The 22,005-nt window shown below is 40.4% G+C and overlaps 1 protein-coding gene and 1 long non-coding RNA gene across 2 annotated transcripts in view; one reads left to right on the top strand and one right to left on the bottom strand.

Moving 5' to 3' along the window:
- Window positions 1-9,723, top strand: part of WIF1 (WNT inhibitory factor 1) — an 86,643-nt gene extending 76,920 nt beyond the window's left edge. Inside the window, exons 8-10 of the mRNA XM_060026309.1 lie at window positions 4,524-4,619; window positions 5,137-5,232; window positions 8,866-9,723. Coding sequence (XP_059882292.1) covers window positions 4,524-4,619; window positions 5,137-5,232; window positions 8,866-8,987 — 314 coding nt within the window. The 3' untranslated portion in view covers window positions 8,988-9,723. The remainder of the gene's footprint in view (window positions 1-4,523; window positions 4,620-5,136; window positions 5,233-8,865) is intronic.
- The window catches only part of LOC132434607 (uncharacterized), a 111,872-nt gene that overhangs the window by 4,559 nt on the left and 85,308 nt on the right, over window positions 1-22,005 (bottom strand). The window lies entirely within an intron of this gene.

Here is a 22,005-nt window from a genome sequence, read left to right as displayed (position 1 = left end):
GCAGAAGTAATGGATGATCACAGAAACAAGAATAGTGATTGGGGGGCACAGAGGAACTTTATGGGGTGCCAGAAATGCTCTATATCTTGATTGAGGAAGTGTCTCATGAGTATTTATGTAAAAAAAAAAAAAAAGAAAGAGTTGAGCCATAAACTTAAAATCAGTGCACATTATGCCTTCACTAGATGTTTGTCACGCTTTGGTACAAAGAAAAAAATGTAACGGTGGAATGTGGTAGGTAATCATTGTTTTGGGAATCAGGATACCAAACCGCTTGCCCTGGCCCTGTCACCTCCCAGTCACATCACTGAAAGCTCTCTGCTCAACTCAGAAATGAGCCAGCCCCACTCTCAATTACTCTATGCCCCAGAAGACAGATACCACCGAAGCCCCGCTCAGGAAGGCGCAAAAGGAGTGTGAGTGAGCACATCTGCTAAAGGGGCTGTGTCCCCGCCTTTCTGGAAGTTCTGGAATGTGGCATTTTCACCTCCAGCTGTTATTGTATCCATAAAACACCCACTGTGTTTGGTACAGCCGTAGTTTCTGAAGTTGTACTGGGTTCAGAATTCAATAATACTGACTTCCTATTTTAACTTTCAACTTCTAATTTATTTGTGGGTTTTTGTAGTTTAATAAGTAGTAGCTGAAGTGACGGTTTTTTATAGAGTTCAAATGAAGTACCTCTACGGTTTCCATAGGACATGTAATGTAATTAATCGTCAGGATGTGGTTTCTGCTCTTCCTGCCCTGATAAAGATATCTCTGAGCTCACTCCCCTCACTTTTCTTCCCATACTTACTCTCAAACTTCGCATATTTAGTTGGTTCATGTTTATGAATCTTCGTTCATGGGTTCATTTCTCTTCATGTAGATATCTGTTTCATGCCCTTAGGTTTATGACCTTTCCATTGACAGAAACTGTTTTCTATTCTTTTTTTTTTTTTTTAACTGCACCAAAAATGTGGGCCTTTTGAAAGCTCCTGATTATCCCCATCACAAGTTATACTCAAATCCTTTTAGGAAATTTTTTGTTTCTATTACAGGAACCAAATTACCAGGAAAAAATTTAAATGGGTCTTGAGTTGAAAAGTGCCTCTAGTGTAATAGAGACAAAAAGTTGAATTATGTATCCTATCTTTAAATTGAGATACAACTCACATACCGTAAAATTCACCATTTTAAAGTATATAATTGAATATAGTCACGAAATTGTGCAGCATCTCTTCTCTCTAATTCCAGAACATGTCATCATCCCCCAGAGAAACCCTGTACCGATCGGCAGTCACTTCTCATTGCCTCTCCCCAAGCCCCTGGAATCCACTAATCCACTTCCTGTCTCTTTAGATTTGCCTATTCTAGACATTTCATATAAATAGAATCATCCAATATATGGCCTTTTGTGTCTGACTTCTTTCACTTAGCATGTTTTCGAGGTTCACCTACGTTGTAGCATATATCATTACTTCCTTTTACTTGCTAAATAACATTGCATTGTGTGGATATACCAACCACATTTTGTTTATCCATTCATCAGTTGATGGGCATTTGGGCTGTTCCCACTTTAGGACTCAACGAATAATAGTGCTGCTACAAACATTTGTGTACAAGTTTTTGTGTGAACATATTTTCAGTTCTCTTGGGTACATACCTAGGAGTAAAACTGCTAGACCACATGTTAACTCTTTAATTTTTTGAGGAACTGCTGAACTGTTTTCCAAAGTGGCTGTACCATTTTACATTCCCACCAGCAATGTACAAAGCTTCCAATTTCTCCATATCCTTACCAGCACTTGTTATTGTCTGTTTTTTTAATGAAATATGTATTCTGATGCTATTTATATTTTCATTTCTCCTGGCCTCTATCAGAATTGATATCTTCTCAAACTTCATTCTGACTTGGCTGTGAGATATACTTACAGTTTAACAAATAAGACCATGGTTAGAAGTATCTAGATGTATGTACCTATGTTTATCTTGTTCTTTAAGGTTCACAGACTTTACAAGAATCTTTAATGAGCCGTCAGTTAAAAAGGCCAAATTATTTATACTGTACTATAAATGTTTTCTTAATACCTTAATGGGTTCTTATTATTATAAAACTTATCTGTATAAAATGCTCTCCATAAAAAATTAGAATATTGGATAAAATAATTAAAAATCACTCATAATTCTAAGACCCAGAGATGACAGTTATTGGCGCTTATTGTAAACTATTTTTATCTTTTTCTCTATGTGAAGGATAGTCACAAATTTAAGTTACCTCACAATCTGATGGGCAGAGGAAGTTTAATATCTTTATTTTGTCAATACCTTATCTCACTGTTCTCACTGGTTAGAGTTAAAATTCAAATTGTTTAGAATTAGTCAAATCTGTTTGTCTTCAGGCAATATTTAGTCTCATTTGGGTAAAAATGTGTAATCGCTCAAGTTGACTCAGTTTACCACTGTCCAGTGGATAGATTGGTTGCAAAATATTTTCAGGAAAAGGAAGTCAATGTTACAGACACTTACAGAATTTGTAATTTTAAACAATCATCTCTTCATGATGTTTTGGCTCCATGAGGTTTGATCTAGGAATGGCCTTCTAACCATCACCGGCAATCATATTTCTGTGGTGAGATAACTGGGAGAGAACGTCCTCCTCCTTCCTGGCTGCAGTGATCCTAAGGGTCCTCACTTCCCTCTTGCCAAGAAAACAAAAAGGTCCTTGGAGTCACTGAAAAGATTCTCTCCATCAATCATTCTCTGCATTGTCCCTGGATACCAAGTTCACATTTCATAGAATATGGGGAAACTTGGGCTCACCAAGTATTTCACAATAACTCCTCCATCTTCTCTGCCATATAGTTATTGTCCCACATCTTGCTTACTTGAAAAAACCCAGTGCATTGCAGAGTACTGTGATATGATCCAATTTTGTGCATATGATGGGGACAGATGTTTCTTTGATGCAAATGGAAATTCAGAATTAGGTATTCCTTTCCTTAAATTAGAGTTGGGATCTTGACCAAATAGTAAATGCTATTATTTGTATCCAAACCTATCAAAAAGTATACTTTTGGATTTTTAATGGTCAGTAAAAAGGTGGCATTCTAATATTAAGATTGTTTTAATACATGTTTCTAGAACATCCCTGCATCAGAAGAACCTACAGGTCTAATGGCATTCCAGGTTCTTGAGAGATTCTAACATCTCAATATTATGTCTCTATTATCTCCACAATGACTAAATGCTGCTTTGGTTGATTTATATATGAAGAAAGTCATTTTGGGAGAAATAAAAAGAGAAGAAAGTGTTTTTAGCAAAATTACTTTCATATGGGATTCACTCTATGTTTGTCAAGCATAATGTTTGCCTGGAAAAAAACTTCACCCTTAGGATGGCAAATTCTAGATTGCAGAGGGAGAATAAATAGCTTCAAAAGTAAGAGAAAAGAAGAATATTATATAATTCTTACATCTAAGGCCCTATTCCAGCTCTAAAATCCTGTGATTCAAAGATCTGTGAAAAGACTAGCAATACTCATTTGGCACAGAGATAAAAGAAAGAATGATGTATCATTAGGATCTAAGACATTCCAGAAAAATGCACAGGTGTGGAATCAGGCCCCTTTTGTGCCCCACCTCATATCCTTCTCAGCCAGCCTTTCACTCCAGCCACTGCTATGACCTATTTTGCACAGACATAGCCTAACTGCACCTTAGCTGTGTCACACTTCTCTTGCTTTCCACCCAGAGACTCCTGAGTACTAAAAAAAAAAATAGAATCTGCACTCACACAGTCACAGAATGGGAACGCAGCAAGTTATTCCATGGGGTGACCTTTGATCAGTGGGAGACAAGTACAGATGGATAAATGCTGCCCTCTTCCTTCCTTCAGTCACCTTGAAGGTGCAGTCAGTCTACCTGGCTCCTCAGAAAGATGCTGCAGGATAGAGCCCAGTTGCCCATAGTGATGACCAACCCACAAACATATTATGCTTTTGCGTTGGCTTTCCCTCCTTCGCCGTTTTACTCTCCCCACCCCCCATTCCTGACCCCTAGGACCACTTCCCAAATAAACTCTGCACGCAGTCCCTGCTTTCTGGAGAATCCGAGGCTAAGACAGAAGTCATCATGTCCAGGTATAGGCCTGCTTTCAGAAAAAGTGACATAGAAAAATCAGAACTCAGAAAAGATCAGTTAGGGCGTCATTCCTATCTTCATTTTTAGTATACCTTAAATTACAAGCGTTTATGAATCAGTTAAAACATTATTCTTTTTTTTTAAAGTAATATAAATACATTTGAACATCTTCATTGTAGAAGATACGTATCCAGAATCGTAAGTAAGAAGACTAGCCTGTTTGTTCCAGAAACGAGACTCAAACGGTAACAAAGCCAGGGTAGATCAGAAATAAGTGGAAATAACTGCTGCTTAAAAGGCCTGATCCTCTCAAAGCCTTGCAGTTCCTCTGGAAAAAATGTAATTGCCTCTGAATGAAGCACAGAGTTCCTTGCTTATTTGCATTCTTCTCTATTTCAGGCAAATGCCCGCAGCCCTGTCGAAATGGAGGTAAATGCATTGGCAAAAGTAAATGCAAGTGCTCCAAAGGTTACCAAGGAGACCTCTGTTCAAAGCGTAAGTACCCCGGACACATAGTCGATCTTGTGTTACACAATAACTAAACTAGTAGGAGTCTCTCCTCTCTTCATGACTTCTGTACCTACTGCATGTCGCTTGGGCATCACAGTTAACCTTTCTTCACTGACGTATGTTTCCTTGAAGTGGACCAAAGACGTTGTATGAAATCCATGCACGTAAAAAAACCTTAGACACATTCGCACACACAACCAAACTTTTTAACTCAGGAGTTTTCTTAAGGAAGATGAACTTCCATCGCCCAGCAGTTTCAAAGTCCTCCTGAGCATCTATTGTGAATGAGAAGCACCAAGTCTAGTTTAAGATTACTCTCAGGACTGTTTCAAAAAGTCCAAAACTGACTTCTAGCTGGAGATTGACTTAGAAAGAAAGAAAGAAAGAAAAATTAAGGGATGAAGCCAAAACTAACACATTCTAAAGAACTGCAGGAAAAGCAGCTGCGTAATTCTGTTGACAAATGAAAGCTCAGGAAACATTCTGTCTCCTTTGACTCTAGCTGTCTGCGAGCCTGGCTGCGGTACACACGGAACCTGCCACGAACCCAACAAATGCCAATGTCAGGAAGGCTGGCATGGAAGACACTGCAATAAAAGTGAGTGCGAGCCGTCTGGGGAGCCAGCCTTTTGCATGTCTGTTTCCTGGCTCCAAAGGCGGATGGACAAGCCTAACTCAGCCCTGCTTTCCTTTTCAGGAAAGCAACTTCTCCTCCGCTGCCTATTCTCCCCCGTGCTTCTCTGCATGCCACACCCCGCCCCACCCGGTACTCTCTAAACTGTAGAGCCTAAGCTTTAGAGTATAAAGAGGAAAGAAAGCATCACTGTACAATAACACCACAAATATCTTCCAGGCTGAATTAGTACTACGTGGTGATTTGGTAATATGGTATGTTAACTGTGATAGAAATAAGTAAGATTTTAAATCAAATGTAGATCGGTATCTACATGGTTCTGATTTTATCATTCAGGATTGATCAGTCAGCATATAGAACGTGAAGAGTTCTGCTCTGTAAAATCTTTTAACTGTATTGGTTATGGTATGCTTTAAATGGGTTCTTTTGTGGGACGGTAAAGGTCTGTGAAGTACGGGAGAGATGTTATCATGGAGTTGTGTTTTTCCAAATTTATTGAGTACCAAAAATGAACTAGCTATAGGCTAAGTTAAACCACTGACCTATTTTATACACAAAATGAAAGTTGCTAAATTCAGTCATTCCGTTTTGATTGATATGCTAGGCATGAATCCAGGCACTGGAGACATACCCGTGAACAGACAGAAAAGGCCCTTCCTGGTAGCACCCAGGTTCAAGAGGGAGGGACAATCAGCAAGTGAAGGAAATAAATAATGCAGTTTCTGCAGGTTCATCCTGCAGCTTGAACTCAGTCTCCTGAGTATGGGCCCACTGGCCACTTTCCTTCGAGGAAAGAAAGGCTTCATTCAGTCATACAGCTCCCTTGATTAACAGACATCCAGGTTGTGTCTCCAAAATAATGTACACAAATTGAACAGATCCCTTTCACATCAGATGTTTTTCTAAATCAGTGGTCTCCAAAGGGTGATGCATGTAGCCCAGTGAGTGTGGAATGATCAGCTGGGTGCTGAGGGAAAATATAGTTTGAAAACATTTTTTATATCCTTTTATTACATTTATGTATAAATTTTATATGTATATATAGTTATATATCTCAATCTCTAATTTCTAATTTTCGTGCATATTTTATAAATCACATTATACTATTCTGATATGTACATATACCATTTATGTGTAGGTATACACGTTTATTTGTTTATTTTAAAGTATACCGGTGTCTGGTCTAGGCTAAGCCATTGATTTGAGTCTTTTGCACCCACCGAATTGGCTGGATGGTAGACTGAATTGGCTTCAGGTGGGCATAGCTTAACAAGAAGTGGAGCTCCTCTGGAAAAGCGTTCCTTTACCGAGGTGGGAATGATTGAATGGTATCCCTGTTAGGACATACTGGGTGGGGGGGACCTTCGTGGGAGTAAAAGACCTATAGAAAACTAACCATTTCTGGAGCCGTTTTGGAAAAGAGTTAAACCAAACCCTTTACGCCACCTTTAACTCAGGATACAAACTGTGCAGTTTGTCCCCAAATCAGAGTAAGTTTCCAGAAGTCCTTGGGCCTAGGGATGACCTGAAGTGAGATCATACGTCCCAGGACTCAATTACAAAGGTCTTCTGGGACTCGCATTTGGGGCCTGGTGACCACCAACGATGATGGGAGGGGAGTACAAGAGGCACTGCTCCTGCTGTTACACCCGGTCGCTCTTCTAGGAAGAAGGCAAGTTAGGGGCCCTCATGCATGTAGTTTAGATGAGCAATTCTGACAGGTCTGCCAGCCACCAAATAGCACTCCCACTTGCTGAAAGCTTTTGTCATCCATTGCTCCTTCAGATCCAGGCACTGCATGTCAAGAAGATGCCTTGGTGTTTGATTCAAATGCAAACGTGTTTTCTAGGAGAGGCCACCCAGCCATTCTGTACATTGGCTGAGAGAATCAGGCTGAAAGAATGAGGTTTATGTTGATTAACGGGAGGGGACAAGGAAGCCCTGAGGCACAGAGTTCTGCTAAGAACAGACCCCCAGCAGGGTGACATGCTGAGAGGTCCCAGGCACCCAGACATTCCTGCTTGGGAGGAGGATACTGGAGACAGACTCCCCAGCTTAGGCTCCCCTCACCAGGGAGGTGTGGGCTTCATGGGTTGCGGGGTGAGCAGCAGGGTAGGGATTTACTCCAGCGAATTGTTGGCTCATTGTTTTGGCTGCGCCATGAGCTACTAGCCTGCATACCGACAATTCAAAGAGACACATTCAGGAACAAAGTATTCTGTTCTCAGTGGTTACTTAATGGCATGCTTGCATTTATTTATTTATTTGGCTGCACCAGGTCTTCTTTGCAGCATGTGGGATCTAGTTCCCTGGCCAGGGATCGAACCTGGGCCCCTGCATTGGGAGTGTGGAGTCTTAGCCACTGGACCACCAGGGAAGTCCCCCCCATGCTTGCATTTAAAAACCACAAGGAAGGGACGTCCCTGGTGGCGCAGTGGTTAAGAATCCGCCTGCTAGTACAGCGGACACGGGTTTGAGCCCTGGTCCGGGAAGATCCCATGTGCTGCAGAGCAACTAAGCCCGTGCGCCACAACTACTGAGCCTGCGCTCTAGAGCCTGCGAGCCACAACTACTGAGCCCACGTGCCACAACTACTGAAGCCCATGCACCTAGAGCCCGTGCTCTGCAACAAGAGAAGCCACCGCAATGAGAGGCCTGTGTGCAACCAAGAGTAGCCCCCGCTCACCGCAACTAGAGAAAGCCCGTGCACAGCAACGAAGACCCAGCACAGCCTAATTAGTTAATTAATTAAAATAAATTTTAGAAAAAAACACAAGGAACAAATGAAATGCCAAACTTGACTCTAATGCACAGGAAGATGGAGGCAGATTTTTAAAGTGTGATTGCTGTTTTGGATCAGTTTTAGGAAAGCAGTAGAAGTGAGTCAGTGCCCAGAAGCATCTCCAGAAGTTCACAAGTAATAAGAAAAGAGGCTTCAAGTTGTGTAACTCAGTGTTACACTCCACTTATAATGAGCTGGAAATGCTATCGATAGATGCCCACCTTCACCGAAACTCACAAATCCCCATTGATAAGGAGTCAGTTCAAATCATAACCTTTCTCTAACATGTGTACTGGAGTCCTTAATTCTTATAAAATTCCTATTTTGTGTAAATGCAATAGCCACGCCTAATCATGTGATCTATATGAAGAATGGGGGTTATTACATTGAACTAGATCAACGTAATGGAGTCTGGTTTTACAAGGCAGTGAAAGGATCAATGACCAAGTCCTCTGCAGAAGCATCCCTGCTATTGAGACCTCAGTGCTAGATCCTTACCAACTCTTGGGTGGAGAACATCCTTCCATTCAATCACATTCATCCAAAGTTTGCATCAAGAGTATCTGCATGGCCAAAATACATAGTGAATCAGAGATTCAGTGGAAGCCAGATTTGACGGAGTTAGTAAAATGGGTTTCTTTCAACAGAGATCTTGAACCTGTAACATCTCTTCATTCAGGTAGCTTTTTGTGATTGCTGTGGTCTTTCACTCTGGGTTGAAAAGGGAAAATGGATTTCATTTGAATGATTAATAATGAATCTGAAGAGCCTGTTTTTGTAGTTTCTTTTCTTTTAAGCTGTGAATAATTTTGCAGGGTACGGAGCCAGCCTCACGCATGCCCTGAGGCCAGCAGGCGCCGGGCTCAGGCAGCACACGCCTTCACTTAAAAAGGCCGAGGAACGGCAGGACCCACCTGAATCCAATTACATCTGGTGAACTCCGGCATCTGAAACGTTTTAAGTTACACCAAGTTCATAGCCTTTGTTAACCTTTCATGTGTTGAATGTTCAAATAATGTTCATTACAGTTAAGAATACTGGCCTGAATTTTATTAGCTTCATTATAAATCACCAAGCTGATATTTACTCTGCCTTTTAAGTTTTCTAAGTACATCTGTAGCGTAATGGTATAGATTTTCTTGTTTCAGTGCTTTGGGACCGATTTTATGTTATGTAAGTTGTTCAGGTTAAATTTTTGTCTTTTCAGTGTGTAGTTGGCAGATAATTTCCAAAAGTACAATGCATTCATGATGTCGAGGGGCTGGGCAACATTAGAGAAGATAAATGGAACAAAAATGCATTAATCACAAGGGTCTGGATGAAGCAGTTATAAAAGTGCAGAAGTTATAGCATTTCAAATTATATTGTCATGTATTTAGACATTTGTCACATTTTTTAAATTCCCCTTATTTCTAAACTCACAATACATTTTGACCTTACCATGATTCCAGAGAATTCAGTATTGAAAAAAAAAAAAGAGAGAGAAAGAAACAACACTGTGGTAGTGGCATTAAACGATATAATATATTGTAAACACAATAAAATAGGGAATATAATGTATGAACTTTCGGCATTGGCTTGAAGCAATATAATATATTGTAAACAAACACAGCTCTTACATAAACATTTTATACTGTTTGTGTGTATAAAATAAAGGTGCTGCTTTAGTTTTCTGAGTGTTGTATGGAGTGGTCTTTGCATGTGTTATTTTATGAAAATAAAGTTGGTTGCAATTGAGTGGAAGTTAAAACTTTGCAGTATCACAAAAAAACAGAAGATATTCTTTCCCTGACTCTGTCCTAGCTCTCCAGCCTCATCTCTCCCTCCCAGTTCTGCCTCTACTCCAGCCATGTCACACTACGCTTTGTTGTCAGAGCCTGCAGCACTCCTATTTATGTCAGCTCCCAGCTTAGTTGTCAATTCTTTCAAAAAGTCTTCTCTAACTAGGATGTGTTAAATATCCCTTAGTGAAGACTTTCGAAAGGTGTGAAAATGTTGCAAATAAAAGTGCTACCAGTTGGGAATGTATTCAATAAACTGGTGCAGCCACTATGGAAAACCTTAAAAAACTAAAAATGGAGTTACCATATGATTCAGCAATCCCACTCCTGGGCATATATCTGGAGAAAATCATAGTTCAAAAAGATATGTGCACATTCTTAACAGCACTATTTATCAATACAATAGCCAAGACATGGAAACAACCTAAATGTCCATCAACAGATGAATGGATAAAGAAGATGTGTGTGTGTGTATACACACACACACACACACACACACACACACACACACACACACACACACACACAGTGGAATATTACTCAGCCATAAAAAAGACTGAAATAACATCATTTGCAGCTACATGGATGGACCTAGAGGTTGTCATACTGAGTGAAGTAAGTCAGACAAAGATATGATATCGCTTATATGTGGGATCTAAAACAATGATACAACTGAGCTTATTTACAAAACAGAAACAGACTCCCAGACTTAGAGAACAAACTTATGGTTACCAGTGGGGGAAGGGTGGGGGGAGGTATAGACTGGGAGTTTGGGATTGACATGTACACACTGCTATATTTAAAACAGATAACCAACAGAGAAAGACAAATAGCATGTGATAGCGCTTACATGTGAAATCTAAAAAAATGGTACAAACGAACTTATTTACAAAACAGAAATAGAGTCACTGATATAGAAAATAAACTTATGGTTACCAAGGGGGTAAGGTGGGGGGATAAATTGGAAGATTGGGATTGACATATATACACTACTATATATAAAATAGATAACTAATAGGGACCTACTGTTTAGCACAGGGAACTCTACATAATACTCTGTACTGACCTATATGGGAAAAGAATCTAAAAAAGAGTGGATGTATGTATGTGTATAGCTGGTTTGCTTTGCTGTGCAGCAGAAACTGGTACAACATTATAAATCAACTATACTCCAATACAAATTAATTTAAAAATAAAAAAGATAACCAACAAGGACCTACTATACAGCACAGGGAACGCTGCTCAATATTCTGTAATAACCTAAATGGGAAAAGAATTTGAAAAAGAATAGATACATGTATAACTGAATCGCTTTGCTGTACACCTGAAACTAACACAACATTGTTAATCAAATATGCTCCAATGTAAAATAAAAATTTTAAAACGATGTGATATATATATACAATAGAATATTACTCAGCCATAAAAAAGAATGAAATAGTGCCATTTGCAGCAACATGGATGGACCTAGAGATTATCATACTAAGTGAAGTCAGACAGAGAAAGACAAATATCATATGATATCACTTATATGTGGAATCTAAAATATGATGCAAATGAACTTATTTACAAAACAGAAACAGATTCACAGACATACAAAACAAACTTACGGTTACCAAAGGGGAAAGGGGGTGGGGGAGGGATAAATTAGGAGTTTGGGATTAGCAGATAAACACTACTATACATAAAACAGATAAACGACAAGGTCCTACTATATAGCACAGGGAACTATATTCAATATCCTGTAATAAACCATAAAGGAAAATAGTCTGAAAAAGAATATACATATATATATATATATATAAAATATCTGAATTGCTTTGCTATACATCAGACACTAAGACACACTGTAAATCAACTATACTTCAATTTTTTTAATAAGTGCTACCATTTATTAAGAACCTATTGGTTCCCAAGAAAAATATATGTTACCTTACAACCCTACGGGGCAAGTATCATTACGCCCTTTTACATATAAGAAAACTGAGTCATGGAGATAGGAAGCAGTTTACCCATGATCACACATGAGAGGGACGGGTTTGAATCCATGTCATCTGCCTCTGAAGCCTTAACACTATGCTGTTCTTCCTCCCTTCCTTTTCTCAGCAAATACAGCAGAACACAAAACTCTACAAATCCTAGGTAGCAACCTTCCAACATATTTTATTCTCCTCATTCTCCCAGGGGAATGTGGACCTTATTTTATAGACAGTCTAAAGTCCACAAGTTCTCTCACACCAGGCAGTGGCATAATCAGTTGTGTGATTTAGGGAAGTGACATGTGTTATGGGAAGAAATCAAGGGAGAGGCTGGAAGCAGAGTGACCGCATCTTGTTACGGTGCTAGACCACAGCGATCTTTCTCCTCTAGCCAGAGCCCAGGGTGTCAGCCTGTGCTCACAAAGACTTGGCAAAGCAGGCCAGGAGCCAGGGAGCTAACCCTGAGAATCCTAATATGAGAACTGACTTATTTATTAAAGACTTTTAAATAAAAAGGCCAGATGCATGATTATGAGGATCTAAAAGGTGGCAGAATGTTAAGTTTGGGGACAGGATAATAATAATAATAGTTGACACTTAGGTAGTGCTTAGTTTATTCTGAACACATTACTTGTATTAACTCATAATGAATAACAGAATAGTGGGGAAGTTAGACCGAAGGCATGGTGACAAACTGCAATGGTCTAGGTTGGTCATCTCCACAACAATTCTGATTGCACACTCCAGTAGAAAATTTTGAACACATAGTCCTATATATGACTATTATTTATCTACATATATAACTGTTCCAATACGTACATCATAAAAGCCAGAAATGTTAAAAGGAAGAGGTAAATTCTACACTGTGGGTGGGAATATAAGTTGGTGCAGCCACTGTGGAAAACAGTATGGAGGTTGCTCAGAAAACTAAAAATAGAGTTACCATATAATCCAACAATCCCACTCCCGGGCATATAACCGGACAAAACTCTAATTCAAAAAGATACATGCACCCCTATATTCATAGCAGCACTATTCACAATACCCAAGACATGGAAACAACCTAAATGTCCATTGACAGATGAACGGATAAAGAAGATGTGGTACATATATACAATGGAATACTACTCAGCCATAAAAAAGAATGAAATAATGCCATTTGCAGCAACATGGCTGCAACTAGAGATTATCATACTAAATGACGTAAGTCAGAAAGAGAAAGACAAATACCATATGATATCACTTATATGTGGAATCTAAAATATGACACAAATGAACCTAACTATGAAACAGAAACAGAATCAGACATAGAGAACAGACTGGTGGTTGCCAAGGGAAAGGGGGTTGAGGGGGGGATGGATTGGGAGGCTGGAGTTAGCAGATGTAAGCTATTACATATAGAATGGATAAACAACAAGGTCCTACTGCATAGCACAGAGAATTACATTCAATATCCTATGATAAATCATAATGGAAAAGAACATAAAAAAAAGACTACGTAGGGACTTCCCTGGTGGTCCAGTGGTTACGACTCCACACTGCCAATGCAGGGGGTGTGGGTTCGATCTCTGGTTGGGGAACTGAGATCCTGCATGCTGCACGGCACAGCCAAAAAAAAAGAATGTGTGTGTATATATATACATATATATGTATTAGTGAATCACTTTGCTGTACAGCAGTTATTAACACAACATTGTAAATCAAATACAGTTCAATAAATTTAAAAAGGAAGAGGTAAAAATATATGTGACAGCTCTAATACTTTCTTCACTTACCCCAAAAGATAGCTTTATGTATACCTGGAGTACACACACAGCCCCAGGAGACTTCAGGTAAAGGGGAGAGATAACAGGATCTGAAATGTCTTTAGTGTCAGAGAGGAGAGTTTGGACTCAAGAGAAATTTCAAATCTAAGCAGGGGACTGGATGACTGATCAGATGTAAGGGTTAAGAAAAGAGAGGAATCTGGACAGTGACGCTAATGAGTAAAGAGGAACAAGTGTGAGCAGGGGTGAGGGTTTCCAGACATACTGAGTTTGGTTTTGAAGATGCTGAGTTTAATGTGCCTTTAGGACATCTTGGTGGGAATGTCTGCCACGGCATTTGGAAATACAGTTAGGAGGGTAAGCCAAAAATTTGTTGACTATTAGTCATATTATAAATGAATAATACTAGTCATATATTGAATTACTTTCAATAAAAATATACATAATGGCTTTATTTGGTGAGGTGCAGTATGATTCACTTGTATTTTATTGTATTTTTAGATTCTACATACAGTTAACATCCTTTGCTGCTTACCTATGTATATGTTTACTTAGATAACAGTAAGGCCTTTACTATTTGGCAAATTGATTGAGCCCTTCCTTCATCCTTCCTTCCACCATATGTATTATGAATCTTCATCCTTTGTCACTTTGTCAATTTATGTAGAATCAATTTATGTATGTCAATTTATGTAGAATCACAACAATGGAGGCCAGCTCTTGAAACGAAGGCCAATAATACAGGGTGTGAAATAATTGTTGTTACTCTTATGAAGTTACCACAGAAGAGGAGTAGGGGGAGGAAGAAGACAAAGAAGGAAGAGGAGAGAATATTAATATACCTAAAAGATAATATAGAAGTTGAAGTAGGGACTTCCCTGGTGGCACAGTGGTTGAGAGTCCGCCTGCCGATGTGGGGGACGCGGGTTCGTGCCCCAGTTCGGGAGGATCCCACATGCCGCGGAGTGGCTGGGCCCGTGAGCCATGGCCACTGAGCCTGTGCGTCCGGAGCCTGTGCTCCGCAACGGGAGAGGCCACAACAGTGAGAAGCCCACGTACCGCAAAAAAAAAAAAAAAGTTGAAGTAGGAGGGAGTGAAGGCAGCCTGAGAAGATGTACACCATTTGGCAAGATAAAATAAGTAGGAGAAATGAGGCAAGAGGAAATAAAAGTTAGACAGTAAAACGGATCCAGGAGTGAGCTTAGGACAAAGGCGTACAGGGACTTTTTCACACTTGGGAGAGATGGACTGCATACTTAGCTCTAAGCTCTGCTCCAGCGCCTCAAAGAGGAAACCATGGCTGGTTATGAGTCCCAAAGACCATAAACACAGAAACTAAATAGTTGCTCAGGGGAAGTTAAACTATACAAGGAATTCACATTAGGACTTGATCAAGACATGTAGGTCTGTGGGCATCCCTTCAAGCTGATAGTCTTTAAAATATCTCTTCCACATTTATTTACAGAGGAGCTGCATGAATAAAAGGTTTCTATGTGGGCTTCCCTGGTGGCGCAGTGGTTGAGAGTCCACCTGCCGATGCAAGGGGCACGGGTTCGTGTCCTGGTCCGGGAAGATCCCACATGCCACGGAGCGGCTAGGCCCGTGAGCCATGGCCGCTGAGCCTGCGCTCCACAACGGGAGGGGCCACAGCAGTGAGAGGCCCGCGTACCGGGGGGGGGGGGGAAACCTCTCCAGCTAAATCCAGCCAAACTACTCAGAGGGAAGATTATTGGGCATACTGTTACTTGATCACACCCCTTGAAATTCTTAACACCTCTGCAAGTAGCTTCTCAAAGTATTCCCTTCAATCATACACAGTACTCCTCCTAAAAGGAGTTTCTTTGTTTTTGTTTTTTGATGCTTTTTATTTCATTTGGCAGTGCCATGCGGGATCTTAGTTCCCTGACCAAGGATTGAACCCACACCCTCTGCAGTGGGAGCGCAGTCTTAACCACTGGACCGCCAGGGAAGTCCCAAAGAAGTTTTATTAACTAGATTTTTTTTCTCATCTCATTCCATGTCCAGTGAGCCTAATGACACAACCTGAGCTTGATACACTAGGCATAGCCCCAGATGAGCCAGGCCTTATACCAACTCCAACTGAGAGCAGAGAGCAATGTCTCCTGTGGGTTCTCGTAATGAGGTCAGAGTGTCACGTAATACAAAATGCTCTCAGTAATACAGACAGAGTAACAACAGATAGGCCTGTTTCTTTCCATATTCTTCAAGAAGGCACAGATCACCACAATAAGGTACAATTTAATGAAAACTTTTCTACCAAAGTAGGAGAGAGGAAGGGGCTATTGGAGGAGAGCAATTTTTAAATTGGGTAAATGAGAAACATGGCCCTTTCAGAAGAATTTCCTGAGGCAATGAAAAAGAAAAACAGAAAAGGAAAGAAAACAAATGCCTATCCAAAGACAGGAGTTTCATCATCATAATTTTAGGCAGTTTATGCAAGTGGTGCAAATATACAAGTTTAATAAGCATATTGAATAAATGTCCTCCATATGGCTCAACATAAAGAAACAGAAACCATGTATAGGAAACTGACATCATAAAACAAAGTATTCAGGTGTTCGGTAAGATTTTTTTAAATTCTAATGTAAACTCCAAATATAAATTGATTTTGCACCTGCTTACTGGTTTATTATCAGTGAGAGTATAAAAATTACAAATGAGGGCTTCCCTGGTGGCGCAGTGGTTGAGAGTCCGCCTGCCGATGCAGGGGATGCGGGTTCGTGCCCCGGTCCGGGAGGATCCCACATGCCGCAGAGCGGCTGGGCCTGTGAGCCATGGCCGCTGAGCCTGCGGGTCCGGAGCCTGTGCTCTGCAGCGGGAGAGGCCACAACAGTGAGAGGCCTGCGTACCGCAAAAAAAAAAAAAAAAAAAAAAAAAGAAAATTACAAATGAAAAATAATTTGCATTAAGCATTGGCATTATGGGATTGTTCCTTGGTAACATATTTCCCTTCCTAATCATGATTGGCTTGCACAACTGTTGAAATTACCTGGTATGTTTTGAAAATTCAAACGAAGAAGAGCTACTCTGAGATGACAAATAATCTAAAAAATCCACAGGAGAATCATTGAAAGTTGGTTCACTGCAGGGTGAATCCTTAGCTTCCTGCTCCAGTGGACAGGGCACTGGACAGTCCAGCCTTGAGCATGGTCTTGAGGCTGGATCTGGGGCCATGAGTGGGAGAAAAGAGCAAGAGGAGAGCAGAGAGCCTTAATCAACTGTAATCCCGGGTAAGGACCAGCTAGGAAATTTGAGGGGCTCAGAGCAAAGTGAAAATGTGGAGTCTCTTGTTCAAAAAGTATTAAGACTATCAAGATGGTGACAACAGGGCACTGAACCAAGCCTGGGATCCTTCTTTGTGCGGGGCCCCATGCAACTGCACAATTCACACATCCAGGAGCAAGGCCTTAGGTCCATGGACAAGGAGGTTTAGATAAAATGCAGAACACCAGCCCCTCCTTAGACACTGGCCAAATGAGCTCTTCCATTTCCTGTCCTTCTCTTGACTCCAGAACCCAAGCCTCGAGAACGAAGGACTCAGTAGCTATCAAATCAAAGTCAGTGACCATTTACTGAATTTCTCCTGTATTAATATCACAAACACAAAAACAGGAAAGACATTAGAGGGCAAATTAAGGGACAAATATTTATTGCTTTGTGCTTCAGTCCAGTCAAGTTCTTTGAACTTCAGTTCCTGCTTGAGAAAGAGTTTGTAGCTTTAAGTTTACAGCTCACGAGGGAAAGATATATTTCAGAATTCTGTGAATAATCCATTTTAACCAAAAAGATAATCTTGGGTTTTTCCAATTTATAACTAGTGGTCTTTATTAGGAGACAGAAAGGTAGAAACCTGGCTGGAGTTGGGACCTTAAGCCTTGTGATAGAAATTAAGCTCATCTCCACCCATGGAAGCTTGATTCGATGAAGAGCCTTTATGACACTCTCCAGAAACTCCAAAGATAAATGTCCCCAAAGTCCAAATTAGTCTTGCTTCACTTCAAGGAAACACCCAAAAACTAAAAAGCACATCTGTCATTTTTTTTCCTACTCTGTAAAGATCAATATTTATTCAGAGTTTGCATTTGAGCCTAAAGCATAACACACTTTGGAAAGAAGCAAACGCTGCCTCTGCAGAAGCAAGCCAGCCACGGGCACCTAGTCCACTGGGCACCTCGTTGAATAATGAATCCTTGGCTAGTGTCACAAGAGCCAAACCCCCAGTATCCTACTGGAGTTTGTTTTGTTTTGTTTTTGCGTTACACGGGCCTCTCACTGTTGCGGCCTCTCCTGTTGCAGAGCACAGGCTCCGGACGCACAGGCTCAGCGGCCAGGGCTCACGGGCCTAGCCGCTCCGCGGCATGTGGGATCTTCCCGGACCAGGGCACGAACCCGTGTCCCCTGCATCGGCAGGCGGACTCTCAACCACTGCGCCACCAGGGAAGCCCCCTACTGGAGTTTTAAAGTTGCTTTGCTTTTTAGTCATTTGTATCTTCTGCCCTGGCGTATTTGGATTACGTACTACCTTGTTTCTAAACCAAAACCAGACTGAGAAGGCAGCTTCAGAGTAACCAGCCGAGGTGAGCCTTAAGGCTGCAGCCATCCTGGCTCCACATCTAAGCCACCCTTGAAATGAGGATGTGAACACAGGTTATTCCATGACAACTTGTCTCGATATAGGTGGCTAAAAATGTACTAAAGGAAATTACTGCAGCGTTTTCGCCTTTAGAAGAAAACAATGACCCTTAAAACAGACCATCAGGCTGAAATATAAGCAAGTCGTAGCTTCCTTGGCTTTGCCGAGTGTCCACACTTTTATGTGCGCGCCAACCGGAGACGGACATTCCACGGAGGGGTATTACTGAGAGTTCTGGCAGAATGGGGTAATAGAAGAACTAACAGGGTGTCTTTCTGGTAAATGAACATTAGCCCAAGACAGAAGTAGTATGCCAAAGTTTTCAGGGGACCTTTCCGTGGAAGTTTTGGTTCACAGCATCTCTGTGAGGGGGTTATTAGTTCAAAGGCGAAACTGACGCTAAGGTTTGCTGAAGATCATAAAACAATTTAGAAGCAATAATAATCATCCTAGTTGTGGGGATTACAAAATTGTGTCCTGGAGGACACTGGTTGCTCGAGATGTTTGTAGGAGTTACATGAAAACAGGATTCTGGGGTCAAATAAGTCTAAGAGATGGAGAGTGACACTAAATTAGGGAGTTGTCTCTACAATAGCCCTGCTCACAGCTTGAACTGCTGAGCCTCGTACATCTCTGAGAGGGGATTAAATGCAGCATTCCCCAAGCTTATTTGATCAGAGACCTTTTTCCCCTAAAGCATTTCCCAGGAATAAAATTCCACACAGCACACTTTGGGGAGCAAAGCCATGAAGTTTCTGGAGGCAGGTCTTTACCACACCCTTTTTTGCTTCAGAAGTTTTTATGTTATCCTACCTGTTTGAAGGTAATCCAAGGAAAACTGAAATTTGTAGCTCGCAATACAAAGAACTTTCAATTTAAATTGTGAATTAGTTGGTTTTAGGTAATTTGCTTATTTTCTCCCTATGTATTCCAGAATAAATTGATCTGTTATATTCTGGTTTTACTCATTTAAAGGAGTATTAGAAAACACTTTCATTGCTATAAGTACTTTTAAACTTTATTTTTTTTATTGGAGTATAGTTGCTTTACAATACTGTGTTAGTTTCTACTATACAGCAAAGTGAATCAGCTATACGTATACATATATCCCCTCTTTTTTGGATTTCCTTCCCTTTAGGTCACCACAGAGCACTGAGTAGAGTTCCCTGTGCTATACAGTAGGTTCTCATTAGTTATCTATTTTATACATAGTATCAATAGTGTATATATGTCAATCCCAATCTCCCAATACATCCCACCCCTCCCCTTTCCCCCTTGGTATCCATGTTTGTTCTGTACGTCTGTGTCTCTATTTCTGTTTTGTAAATAAGATTGTCTATACCAATTTTTTCAGATTCCACATATATGCGTTGATATACAATATTTGTTTTTCTCTTTCTGACTTCACTCTGTATGACAGTCTCTAGGTCCATCCATGTCTCTACAAATGACCCAATTTCGTTCCTTTTTATGGCTGAGTAATATTCCACTGGATATATGTACATATACATGTACTTATGTACATATGTATATATAGATTTAAGTTTACAATTCATGGAACTAGTTTCATCAGCAAAAGGATAAATGGATACTATCATGAATTACTTTTCTAAGTATTTAAGTAACATCCAACATTTAGGGAGTCCAGGTGAGTTACCTAGCTAAAGCACTTTAAGTCAGCTGCCTTTGGACTGTGTTTACGGTGATTCATCAATTCTTGATCTACACATTGCTTTTTTTTTTTAATAGAGCTTTACTGGAGTATAATTGCTTCATAATCCTGTGTTAGCATGCATATATCCCCATATACCCTCCCTCTTGAGCCTCTCTCCCACCCTCCCTATCCCACCCCTCTAGGTCATCACAAAGCACCGAGCTGACCTCCCTGTGCTATGCTGCTGCATCCCGCTACTTAGTTATTTTACATTCGTAAATATATACATGTTGATGCTACTCTCACTTCGCCCCAGCTTCCCCCTTCCCCCACCGTGTCCGCAAGTCCATTCTCTACATCTGCGTCTTTATTCCTGCCCTGCCACTAGGTTCGCCAGTACCATTTTTTTTTTTTTAGATTCCATATATATGTGTTAGCATATGGTATTTGTTTTTCTCTTTCTGACTTACTTTACTCTGTATGACAGTCTCTAGGTCCATCCACCTCACTACAAATAGCTCAATTTCATTTCTTTTTATGGCTGAGTAGTCAAAACTACAATGAGGTATCACCTCACACTGGTCAGAATGGCCATCATCAAAAAATCTAGAAACAATAAATGCTGGAGAGGGTGTGGAGAAAAGGGAACCCTCGTGCACTGTTGGTGGGAATGTAAATTGATACAGCCACTACGGAGAACAGTATGGACGTTCCTTAAAAAACTAAAAATAGAACTACCATACAACCCAGCAATCCCACTACTGGGCATATAGCCAGAGAAAACCATAATTCAAAAGAGACATGCACCACAATGTTCACTGCAGCACATCGCTTCTTAAAAACTAGTCAACTTTAAATCAGAGATGGAGGTGGTGGGAAGAGAACAAAAGATCGCCATCTAAAGACTAACAGAGAGACAGACTGGGAATAAAGAGCGCCAACTCTGCCACTCTCTAGCTAGGCTTCTTACCCAAGACCCCAACTATGCTACATCTTAAGCTAGATGTTGCCCTATGCATTCCCCTCTCTGGGCCCTTTCTTTATTCTTAAAGGGCCCTCAAGCCCAAAGTGGTCTGAGTGCATCAAGCACTCTGATAAAGAGATCGAGAAGCTACCATTTCCTTCATTTTGCTACCAATTCAGTGCTGTTCTTGGGCACTCACGTCCTTAAATTTAGGTCTCTCCTAACAGCGATTAATCATCCGTGGGGACAAGACAGGATCCTAGGCTAGTGCCAGGGCTTTTCCAGGATAATAAAGAAAAATACCTAACTTCAGCCTTTATAGTTCTTTACATACATTAATTTAGGTGAGCTAGAGTCAGTTTATACCAGTGCCCGAGGGAGTGGCAATTGTTAAATTTTTAAGAAGTTTATGAGCCAGTTGTTAAACCCAGCCCGTTATTAAAAATTAAATTATATAAATACAATTAAATAAATTATTAAAAAAACAAGGTTAACGAATACTTAAAACTAATGTCTTCCTAACTATTTTACTGCATTTTACTATTATCTACATTCTTGGGTTTAGGTATCTATTGTATCTGTATTAGAGGAAATATTACATCATGGTGTGCTACTGTGCATCTCTTCCAACTTCTACCTTCAGTGATGCTACTTTGATACCTTAAAATGGTTCATGGAGGGAGTACTTATACCACAGAAATTGGCAAATATTACAAATCAAGAGAGCTGGTCGTTAAACTGTTACTGTTTAATCCTCACACAAACCTTATGAGTTATGTGCACTTATTATTCCAATTATACAGATGACATGCCTAGAGCCACACAGTGGCGGAGCCAGTATTCGAACACAGGTGGTCTGGTTCCAGAATCTTGCCCTCCCGATGGTTACAGGCAGTAACACTGGTTTGGACACAACATAAAATAAAGTATATCAAGCAATGGCAGATATGTAACTTCATTCCAGTTGGAAAGAAAAACATATCCACTCTAAAGGAAAGTCAGTCAAATAAAGCTGCTAGAAATTCAATGGTTGAAAATTAATGACTAAATGAGTAAATGAATGCATTTCATTCATAATAATAGGCTTACCCCAAAGGAAATGGAAAACTCTTTGCCTCCTACATCCAAGACTATGTTTACGATCTCCAGATATGCTG

Source organism: Delphinus delphis, chromosome 11, assembly GCF_949987515.2.
Source record: "Delphinus delphis chromosome 11, mDelDel1.2, whole genome shotgun sequence".
In the NCBI taxonomy this organism is placed as follows: Eukaryota; Metazoa; Chordata; class Mammalia; order Artiodactyla; family Delphinidae; genus Delphinus; species Delphinus delphis.
This window is presented reverse-complemented; position numbering and strand designations above follow the sequence as displayed.